The sequence below is a fragment of the Gallus gallus genome, chromosome 1, assembly GCF_016699485.2.
Source record: "Gallus gallus isolate bGalGal1 chromosome 1, bGalGal1.mat.broiler.GRCg7b, whole genome shotgun sequence".
Lineage (NCBI taxonomy): Eukaryota > Metazoa > Chordata > Aves > Galliformes > Phasianidae > Gallus > Gallus gallus.
The window spans coordinates 13,269,401-13,281,425 of NC_052532.1; the positions used below are offsets into that span (position 1 = coordinate 13,269,401).

Below are 12,025 nucleotides of genomic sequence, written 5' to 3' on the forward strand. Positions count from 1 at the left end.
TAGTAGGAAATTATCTGCAGTGTGATCCTGGCTTCTTTCAATAAACCATTTTCATTTTATTGATTAAAGATGGAATGTAGGTCTCTTTTCAAACACCTTATTTTGATATAGTTATATTAAATATCTCATCTGCCAGGGTGGATGGTGGCAACCCAGCCAAAACAGTCTGGGAACATGAAGTAGCTACTCATCTCACGCAGCCACATACACCTATATGTGAATAGTTCGGAGGAGATAAACTTCTGTAACTCTTCAAGAATACAGTTTTAAACTCAAAGTAGTCGACCATTTACCATATAGCACTAGATGGCAGCATTGAACTTTGTATAGTCTGCTTGCTTTCAAAACTCAGCCGCAAACCTAACAACAAATTAATAGCAAAATCCCCCAAATTTATTCAGTGTAAGAGTAGACCCTTTACAGTAAGGTCAGTGTTTCACTATGAATTATTTCTTAATAAACTTATTACATGAAGTGAATGAAGAACAAGTTTATCCAAAAAGAAATCTAATGCTGTGCTTACCAAATAGTGTTTTTAAAAAAATGTTTAAATCATGAAGAATTCCTTGAGGACTGAAGACAAGGACCTATATCTCACTCTACCTACATTAGGTTTAGCACTTCACTAACAGTTTACAGAACTGATGCTGCTGGGAGAAGCTTTGTGTTTGCATTTCCATTTTAAAATCAGCTCTAAGACATAACTAAACGTTCATTGTGTTCTGCAGGCCACAAGTTACAGAGCCCTCTGGGGAACATGGGCCTTAAAAAGCTCTGCCATTATGGGTGCTGTGTGCCAGTCCACGCTGTTCACCAGGTAGCCTACAGGTCCCTAAAGTATACAGATACAAGCAGTCAGAAATACACATGCTATTTCACAGCTTGAAGCAATTAAGTAGCATAAAAATTATATGGCACCTTTACTAAAGATGTACTTAACTTTACTACTAGCTCTACTATTCCTTATTCTAAACCTTAATTTCTTTCTTGCATGTGAGCTAAGGTTGTAATAACCTCTCTCACACAATCCCTATCTTACAATCTTTGGAAAATGGTATTATTTGAGCCAAGACATGTAGTTATTGGGCTGGAGAGAACAGCATTTTTTTTATTTGCCTCAGAAGGGCATCAGACTACTTTGGCATATGGCAGTCAAAAAATCTCAGCCTTAAAAGCACAGCTATGCATATACCCTAAATAAGTCTCTGGTGGTATATTCCTTTCAGGTCCAAACTCAACTGGTCTGGAGCACCAGTCCCAGTTTTTATTTATCCTATGAAGCCCTAGAAAGACCTCCCTGCATGGAAATTTACAGACTTCTTACAAAGATGGCCATGTTAATGGGTTTTACAGACAGTACATAGTGAAGCAGTACAAATGAGTTAGTAGAGAACATCACTGGTGGGAACAAGCCCTGCATGCACTACTAGTTGACACAAAGCACTGCAATGGAGATAGGGAAGAGTCTAGGTGTCAAAACAGTTAGTAACAGAACATGGACTGCCAGTTCCAAAACTTGTGGCAACTGTATAGGTGCTTTCAGTACAATTTCTGGAAAATATAGGTCTCTGTTTTCAAACTTGTATATGCAGTAGTTGGCATCCTTTGCAACTTCTAAAGCAGGAATAAGTTACGCCTGCACTGTGACTACAGTTAGCTCAGCCTTTCCTAATGCTAGGAAATGGGGCTCAGCACTAGGAGACAAGCTGGAAAACAAAGCTCTGCTGAGGGCCTGATGTCCACACCGCCTTTGTTTGCAGGGCTCTACTTTGGGCTAGCATTGCCCTGGTTTTATCAGGTATGACTGCACGGGGGACAGTCACAGCTGGCACTGCAAAACAGTGCATCAAGAAGGACATGAACTGGAAGTCTGAACTACCCAGTTAGCTCTGCATAGATCTTTCTGGCAGAAACAAAACCACCAACAACAAAATATCAAGCTGTTTTGAGGGTGTAATTGTGAAGTGTATGGCAGCACTCCAAATACCAGCAGTCAGTGCTCCTTTCACTGCACAAAATGAAGTCTCCCAGCAAATCCCTTAAGATTTCTTACCCCAGAGACAAAAGAATGTACAACAAGGAAGAGGAGGAGAAAATGAGGCGTGTGTAAAAACATAAGCATCAAAGTTGAGGGAGATGCAAAGGATACAAGGAATGCACAGAAAAGCAAGAAGCCTGCAAAGTATTACTTTTAATACACCAGTTCATAGCGAACAACAGCAAGCACAGGATGCAGGTGGGGATTCAGATAATCCATATTAGCCATCAAAACAACCAAATGTAGTGAGGATGCCAATACCGTGAGATTCTTTTAGGAGCTCCCCCTGCTCCTTCCCTTCACAGGACAAGGCATACAAGAATTTCCTCTTTCTAAATTATTAGGAAAAGTAGCTTTGCAAAAAAAATGGCAAGGTACAATTATTTTAACACTAGAAAGTTTCATACTTCGATGCATAGTCATGTATTCAGATTTATTCTGCAGAAAACCAGAAGGATGTACCTAGTATAGGGAGGCAGAGGCAAAGTAATCCGGGTCCACTTGTTGAAAGTGTCTGATATGAGAATCCTCTGGAGATGGTATCTGTTGCATTCCACATTAGTGGGAAGACAGTCTCTCAAAATTGGGTGCCAGGTAATTCCAAGGTCCACGGAATATTCCAGTTCAATAGCTGAAGGTGGAAAGTTTGGTAGGTTAGCTAACGTAGAGGCCTGCATCAACAGGTCAGCTGGTAACCCCCAGAGATCTGCAGTCACAAGACTATGCTGACAAAATAACCACTCAAAGCTTCTCAAAACTTTCTGTCAGGAGCACAAAGATAACCCCTTCAGCAGCAGTGCTGGCGGATGTGCTGCGTGTTGCTGAGCAAGCACAACTCAGAAGGCTGCAGTACACAGCAGCCACCCAACGCAAAGGACTGCAGGTGCAAAGATAATCTGTCAAGTCACCAGGATTAATTCAAGCCAATTTCTTGTGTACAAGAAAGTGATGTGACAGCATCATGACCAGGAACTTTTTTGTTTTTCAGTCTGAATGATGAGACTCAGCTGGCTGTAATCTTTGTGTAAAGCACAGAAGCACTCAAATTCCAACTTCTGACTCGTCAATGAGATGGTTTAGTCACATTTTCAATCCACTCCAGACCAGAGCATTTCAGTATCCAGCATAAACAATTTTAAAATGAGTTTGTTAGTCAGTGAGCTTGTTTTCATTCAAACACAATCTAGCCATATTAAACTAATGTATGCATTTCTCAGCAAGAATCAGCAATTTCTTTGTTTTGCAGTTTAGGGCTTCTAAACTTTTATTATGGAAAAACAAAGATTAGTCAAGCTCACTAAATACTTCAAGATAAACTTTTATGCAGTCATTAAAAAGTAAATAATAATAGGCATGGAACTGTAAGTTGAAGTGGATGTTCCAATTCCAGGCATTCTGGCTGAGTAAAAACTGAGGGTGGTTGCAGTGACAGGGGTGGTAAATTTGCTATCTTTTTTGATTACTACAGGCCCATTTCTCCTACTCTCATACACAGAGAATGACCCTTAATCACCCAAACAGTTCTACTTCAGGTCTAAGCACAGAATACTACTATGGAAACACAAGGACAAGCAGATACAAACAAAGGTAAGTGAATTTTTACTATTAGATCTTAATTACAACTGGATGCATGACTAGGGAGTGCCCTACCTAATTTTCTATCAAGTTCAGATAAAAGTGTAGTAGGTAAAGAAATAACATGAAAAGAAGGAGGAACTTTTTTGGTCAGTATATAACCAAGCAGCCAAAGCACTATTAGACATAGCAGAGATGTTCTTAGGGATGCTATTGTAATACCAAAAGATAACAAATCTCTAACATGTGAGGAAACCATGGTTACTTCCATAGGCTTCAGAATAGCAAAAATGGAGATGACACTTTTGAGAGTTCATGTAAAACCGTTTTCAAATTTTATGCAGAATCCCAGAGAAACAGTCAACAACTCAGTCAATCTACACATGCTTCATGCTCCATCATACTACATTCGCCTTCTCTTAAAGAAGTACACCCCAAAAAACTATGCTTAAAGAATGTCATTTCCCATGTACAAGCAAGCACACAAAAGCTAGGAACACCTATTTCTGTGTATCTTAAAATCCACACAATAACCCAATTCTTAATTTCCCTGTGATATCTATTCAGTCCAGAGCAGGTGTTAATTTATATTGGTAAATGTATGTATATAACTCTTTGTGTGTGCATACGTATGTAGGTACAAAAACATGCACTGCACTGAACAGGAATCTAAGCCATTAAAAATTGCATTATTATGTGCACATGTATGTATATATATGCATACATGTTTATATGTGCATGCTGCACACAGATATACGCACACATTCAAACATGCATATATCCATACATATGTATGCATGCTTATTCCTTCCTGTGGATTATACACATTTTCACAATTGATGCTGACTTAGCTTCTGTCAGATGTAGGCTGATATAAATGATCTCTTAGTCATTCAGGTGAGAGTGATGTGAATTGAGACTTCATAATAAATGCAAATCCACAGAACAGCACACACGTGTGGGAAGCTCCCAGCTGCTTACTATTAGAACCAGAGCAACATCCCAAGCAGTGGATACAACACTGTGGCAATGGGATCGGGGTAAGACAGCTGATAGTCTCTTTCATAAATGAGCTGAACTGCAACTTAACTGTCCAGAGGGAAAAACACACTTCAGTTTTGTCTTAGGTTTCAGACACCAGCAATAAATGCCAATGTTACAATTCCTGATAGAAACATGTCATTTTCCTTTGTTTCTCAGTTCTTGTTATGATGGATAACAGAACAAGAAAACAAGTGAATTTTCCTGTACAAGAGAAGAAGAGAAAGTGCAGGAGCTACTAAGAGTTCATTACCATAGCAGGAGTCTGTGACCGAGCAGGATGCTGCAAAATCTATTTGCAAGAAAGAGTCTTCATTGACGACGATGTCTGTGGTTACAACATAGCGGGTACTAGCTTTCTCAATGAACACTAAAGCGTCCCCAGTAGACCCACAGACTGGCATTTTTGTCCCACCAGGATGGAGCAGCCACTTTCTACTATCCAGTGTAGTAAAGTCATCTTCTAATACTGTATTGCCAGAGATGTTTCCTCCAATAAGAATCTGAAACGTTACATAATGAATTGTTATTGAAATGAAACCATGTTTAGAAGTCTTCACAAATGCATGTGACAGAAAATCCTGTAGGAGGAAAAGATATAGTGATCTATGCACAGATATCCCGTTGGTCCAAAATGGACAGATTTCCTTTGTAAGTGTTTTAGTGTTGTAAAGGAGGGGAATAGATCTTTCCTGTAGAGGGATCCTAAAGAGATTGTCTTAGCTTAGGGAAATGAACTTCATCCTGGATGAGGCAAAACTACTCACAGAAATGAATGTCGGTAGGAGCGAAATGACTACACTGGTATTTTTCCTACTGACTGTTCAGCTCTACCATAATCTGGAGCACTATTATATGACTGCATCTGATGATTGAAATGGGGAAACATTCTGTTTTATCAGTGGCTTTCAGGGATGAGGATTTTACTATTGAATAAGTAAGGAACAACTAATTCTCATTTGCTATTCTGCATTTGATTACTGATTGTCCTGAACTAATATAACTAACTAAACTCAATGCAGATAGAGGAACAAAAGAATAAGACTTCTTTTTTCATTTTTAAATGGATGAATGGGAAGTAAAATTGAACACCATTAAACATGGCTAGAAGGTCAGCATCTGTTTTCTTCCTAACTAAATGCTGTGGAAAACATTCATAAACATTTAAACAAATTCAACCGAGACAGCCCAATAACACTATTTTTAGTGCAAAGACTTCAGTGGAATTTCTTGAGATTTACACCAAGTCACACAATGCAATGTAATACTGTGTACAGAAGTCAAATATGAAAGAAAACTTCTACTGCACTGATGTGAATTGAAGTTTTTCTATAGCTTTTTCTATTACATTCTATCAAGGAAATTCCATATTTCTATAGATTTGAAATATATATTTATTTGTTTTACCAGACCTGGATTTTGCATGCTAAGGACTTCTGCAATGTGTCCGTGTGGCTCTGCCTATGTATAAAAGCCCTTCCTAGCTCCAAAATAGACATTTGGTACCCAACTTGGAAACAACGCATTAAAAACACAAAATTAGCAAACAGGAGTTCTGCTTATACCATAGATTAGTATAATCTTGGAATATATTTTTAAAACACGTTTTTGGATGACCCAGAGAAAGGACATAAGCCAACAAAAGGGAAACATTAAGACGACACAGCATGTGTTATATCATATAACTGTTCTATACATAAATATATATACACAAACTGTGAATACGTTTATACAAATAAACTTATATTTAAAAACAAACAAACAAACAATGAAGACTACTTACCTGATCGATGACCCAGGGACTGTAGAAATGCCCATTCTCAGATGGTTGCCACCAGCGGAGTCGAGTGGAACTGGAGCGGGCCTTCATGGGGATTTCCAGGGCAATGTATCGCCCCACGTTGCTCGAGTTGCTGAAGAGGAACTCCTGGAGAAGGCTCCATGTGAGACCTCCATTGAGAGAATACTGCAGCAGTACAGGCTGGCTTCTGGGGTCTGGCACCCCCTTACCGCATCCCAATCTCATGAAGAACTGCACAAACCTAACAGTGGGAGGAATCACTGTAAAGGTTTCTCTTCTTCAACATCCTACACAGCAAACTGGAGAGATAAGCCTCATAATTCCTTGGAATAAGAGTTAGCCTTAGGAGACCTTGTGATTTTAGAGGTGGGATGACAAAAATTCATTTTGCCCATGTGGTGGTTTGTCAGGGGCTGAACAAAGCTGGTCATTTCTGTTGTGAGCTTTTGTCTGTGTAGCACATGGTGCTGCAAATACCAGAAATGTAATCCTGGATGAAATTTTTATCCTGTAGCCTCTGAGTACAGATTTTAGTGGCAGAAAAGTGACAGTGCCCTCAGCACATAGGTTGTTCCGAAAGTAACGCCTCCTATTTATTTGCATGGAAACTACCGCAGATACAAAGATCACAACAACCCTATTTGATAGAGAAAATTCTCAGCTACAAAGTGCCATTTTTTTACATATTCATCATTAGTTATGTGTTTTCGCCAGCCATGAACAATTGCCTGCATGCTGTGCTTGTAAAATTCTGCACCAGCAGAGATGAACCACTGTCACTTTTACTACTGCTGAAATGCACCACCCACTGCCTCACTGTGCTCACATCCACTGTATGGTTTTCATAAATGTTCAGCAAGTGTCAGTGAATGTCAGTAGGTTCCACTGTTTCCACGTAGAGGCATTGAGTGACACACCTTTGCTTCATCCACATTTCCATGTAGACGCCATTCTGTCAGATTGCCCCTCTGCTGCCATCCCTCACGTGCCAACAACATGTAATGGGATATTGGTGGGAGAGTTCAGCCTCTGCTGCCATACCACCACCATCTGCCTCTGAAGTTGTGGGCCAACAGAATAAAATGAGGCATTACTTTCGGAGCAGCCCTAATAAATCGTATTTTGCTATGAAATTGCTGAAATGTTTTAATGCAAAATAAAAACCTCAAATTTCCAGTGGCATAAACTAGCAAAAATCAGGATAGGAGAACAAAGCATGTTTCACTCAGGGATCATTTTGTCCATTTAGTCAGCATGGGAAATTTGTCTAAATCACACCACTTAAATGTGCTGCCTTCCCTGAAGCCAGCTGTAGACACCCAGGGACATAAATGCTTTCATCCTCTTTTTAATTGGCTGCTCCAAAGAGGTACAATAGATAGACCTGTATCAAACTGTGAAATTCTTCCTGTTAGCTGGTGCTTATAAATAGCACTCCAATGCACTTGGAGTGGAGGAACCACTGCTGTAATGATATTTACCCATCTGACTTGCAGGGATATTACAAGTATTAATTCATGTTTGCACAGCTCTTGCACAGCTTTAAAGTGCTCTATCTGTTCTAATTATGATTGCATTAGAGCTGCCTGGCTTGTGAATAAATGAAACCCAGCAACACAAGTTTTGTATCAAAAGTGCTGTTTGGTTTTGATGTGCAGGTACATCCCCTGGGAGTGAGGGCTGCAGAGGTGCTGAGGAGACAAAGCCTCAATAAAACACCAGATCCACAAGTCATAGAATCACAAGTCAATTAATTCTAGTGCTCACTGCGACTCACCGTTCTCTTGGTGCTATATATAACTTCTTTTGCTATAGATTATATCTACCTCCACGTCCCAGACATAACATATTGCTTCTGCTGTAAAGCAGTGCTGGGGACCCTCATGGATCAACATCTATAATGGACTGGACTCACTGCTGGCGAGCCTTTGTTCCTCTACAGACTCTCTTTGACATTCAACACAGTATTTAAAGGAAATAAACCTACCTGGCCTTTTCTCTGTTGAATCTGCTCTCTGTGGGTTAATATTCTTTCATCTGAATTTTTACTAGCGTAGTAACGACTTGTTCCAGTATAGATAACATTATGTTTAACTATCTTTATTAAAAAGATAGTAGATTTAAGTATCTCTTTTCTCACCCCAAAGATATTTTGCAAAGGTTCTGCCTATTTTGGAAAGGATAAGCAAAGTTTCCTTATCAATCTATAACGCTGAAATGCATTGATATGGCAGCAATTCAGAACTGAAAGGGATTTGATCAGACGTGATACCTAAAATATACCATCCCTACCGATACTTCACGCTGTGTAGTTTCAGCTGCCGTTATCACTGTAATGGCAAGTTATTGTCCCCCGTTTTAAATTCTTTAAAATGTAGAGATGATGGTGGTGGATACTGGATTGGAGAGTCCATTTGATTTAAATTCCCCCATGCGGAGTGGCACACAGGACTGACAGCACTGCTCAGCTGTGTATTTCAGGGGATCTCTGAGAAGAAAAGCGAAGGGCTTTTAATGTGATTACTGAGTCCGGCACTCTTTAAAAGATCCATTAGAAATGCTGGTTCTTGCTGGTTCCTGTCATTCCTGGCATAAATAGAAACCTCTCCCCAGGTCCCAGGCAGAACTTGGCATGTCTGTATCAAAGCCAAATCCGCTGTGTTGTTTTGCAGGTGGCCGACAAAGTCAGCCTGAAAATTAAGTAAATCCTACTGCATTTCCTTTAGGTTTCTAAAGAGCAGTCCCCAGCAACGCCTTTACAGTCTACCTTGCTGTTCGGAGGAGGACACACAGTTATTTGTTGATAACTGTTATTTTTCATGGCATACACAAGAAATGAAACATACTGCTCTATTTCCCTTTTATTAGGACAGGAGCCATTTATCTCCACATAACACCTTGAGGTCAATATATGCAAATCCAGCTACAGACTTTCATGGAAAAGAGATAAATTACGTCCCTTTGAACACGAACAATAACAAAAGCATGTCATTTAGTCTAATGGAGCAACTTACAGGATCCCTTGCCTCATTTGTTAAACAATCTTTTAATTTCAGAACAGTCTAGGAGATCAAATGACTGCAGCATACTGACATCTGTGTTTGCTAAGTTCTGAGAGAAGTTTGCTTTGAGTAATCTCCTAAATTCAATACCAGGATCTCGACTATCACACTTCACTGAAGGTCAGCTAATTGCTTATCTAAAAATCTAATGGTTTGAAATTAGACTTCCTTATCGATCGTGAGGCTCTTCAATGAAACCATTATTTAGAGGCTCAACGCTAATTAAGACAAGAAGGCAGAAAGAGATAAACTGCCTGTTAAAGTGCTTCCCACACAACATTAGAAAGGAGAAGGGAGTTTGCATGGTACCCGTGGTAAAAAAGTAATAACATAAGGATGGAAGCTAATAGAAGCTAATAGAAGCTAGATACCAAATGAATCAGAAAACGCCTATTTGTCAAGATGTGGTTGAATTTATTTGAGTGTAACATTTATTTATGTGGCTTGCTTAGCATGTCTCTCTCATTAAATATCTTCTCTCTGGTAATGATACCACATGGTCTCTCAATACAGTAAAAGTGTTTGTTTTTCAGTTGCTGTCTTCAGTATAGTTGGTGACAGCTTGATGGGAATTTCTCAGTGAATTATTGGAAACAAATGTGCACAATAAGAAGAAATTAAGCTTCAGAAATGAAAGAATTACGAGCTGATGAATGTAACAGTTATACTGGCAGCAGATCCTCCTGTTTCCACAATGGCTCGTAATACAACAAACATAAGACAAGCAGAGTGATGTGCAAACAATTACTCATGTTATCCATTTAAGAAATAAAAGCACGAACCACTGAAGATGTGGTGTCAGATCCTGGAGTTCTTATACAAGGAAATAAAGTAGCATTTAAACGGTTAATCCCATTCAAGTTCAAGTTAAATGTAAAACGGTAACAGTGTTTAAAAAGGAGAATGTGCTGGAGTAAAGAAGGCAGACTATATCAGCTTGCCCTTAGCACTGAAGTATCACACGTGTCTTATTCTTCAGTATAGTATTTCTTCAGTGACACTCTGAAAGGACTTAAAAATTGTGTTACCTTGCTTGTGACAAATCCAGGTCTCGAGTCATCAGCATACGTAAACCTTCTTCGTTAAAGAAAAGGTTGTTTCCTCCAGACATGATGCCGCATTTCCTGGATGGCTTTCCACCACTCACAAGCAGGAATCTATCAGACTCCAGCTGACCTGAATACACAGTAAATACATATTTATGATTTACTCTGAAGTGCTCCTACTGCAGGAGTACTATTTCCAGAGGAAGAGAGCTAAATTAAACATTACATGCAGATGGAACAAACGTTCATGCCAGTGTTTCTGAGTCAATGCTTTCTAGAAAACTGCCACAATTCAAAACCAAAAATAAACTGTAAACAGAAGTATTAAGTTTGGCACCTCAGTCTCCAGTTTTTCACAGGATTTCCTATTTCTCTTCATTTTTTTTGTATGACAACAGCGATGTATCCACCTCTATAAGGAAACTTTGCATGCCATATGCTAGCATGAGATCCAGGGCTGGCAAAACTTGAAATGAACAGTAGCACCTATGAATGGAGGATTTTGCTTCCCAGGTGCTACTTCATTCAAAGTTCTTGCAATGCTTGTTAGTAAGGGAAACCTCGAGGTGTTTTTAGAGGTATCTGCATGGATGCTGCTTACACTCAGGTACTCATGGGGCTTTGAGTTTCTTCCCAGCACTTTACACTTGGGGTCCTGGTCTGCTGTTCATGCTGAGGCATGAGGTCTGCTTGAAATAATGCCATGTGAAGGCCACTCGAATTTCCCTTGTAGTGAGAAACTGCATAGCCCTGAAGCCCTTCTGTTTCCTTCACTTGCATGTGTGCTGTCTGTGCTGAAGTCAAACTACTCAATCGTATGTACTTGAACAATAAATACACATCTTGTTAGAATTAGACTGACATACCTCTTTCAAAAAAATGTGTGTATCAACATTTCCTTCTACAATTATTTTTTTCCACATGTAGAATTTCAAGAAAATCCATTTCAGCAAGAATTTTATATTCCAGCATGAAAAACTAAGCAAGGAGTCAGATACTCCAAAACAAGCAAGTGATGGCCATCAGACGCTCACAGGCCATGCTTGAGAATTACATTTAAAGAAGTTCATTGTCCCACAGAGTAAATCAGACTGAGAAGCATGCAGAAGGTGAGGAAGATGGTGCTATTTCATCCCTTCGGCCCTTAATTCCACTAAGGCATACAGGCAAAATTCAGGCTAAAAATGAGAAGAGATACCTTCAAAATCGTCCTTAAGGAAGTCAGAATTCTTGGTACTTATTTTGCAGGTTGGCCCAGAGTACCCTGGGTCACAGATGCACTTTGTGCCATTGATACAGCTGCCGTGCCCATTGCACATCTCCTCACACTGTGGACCAATGTACACGTTGTCAATGGCCCACGTCACTGGCTGGGATCCAGCAGGATAAAATCCTTGGTACCATCTGAACCGTGCCAACCTGAAAAGGTGTAAAGTGTACTTAATTCAAGTGATAGGGTTTT

At 39.6% G+C, this 12,025-nt stretch overlaps 1 protein-coding gene across 3 annotated transcripts in view; it reads right to left on the minus strand.

Moving 5' to 3' along the window:
• RELN (reelin) overlaps window positions 1-12,025 on the minus strand; it is a 273,059-nt gene that overhangs the window by 25,319 nt on the left and 235,715 nt on the right. For all 3 annotated transcript variants that reach the window (XM_004934740.5, NM_001305123.2, XM_040701261.2), the window contains exons 42-46: window positions 11,762-11,982; window positions 10,546-10,693; window positions 6,438-6,696; window positions 4,908-5,157; window positions 2,501-2,669 (exon numbers count right to left, since the gene is read on the minus strand). In XM_004934740.5, the coding sequence (XP_004934797.3) occupies window positions 2,501-2,669; window positions 4,908-5,157; window positions 6,438-6,696; window positions 10,546-10,693; window positions 11,762-11,982 (1,047 nt within the window). The remainder of the gene's footprint in view (window positions 1-2,500; window positions 2,670-4,907; window positions 5,158-6,437; window positions 6,697-10,545; window positions 10,694-11,761; window positions 11,983-12,025) is intronic.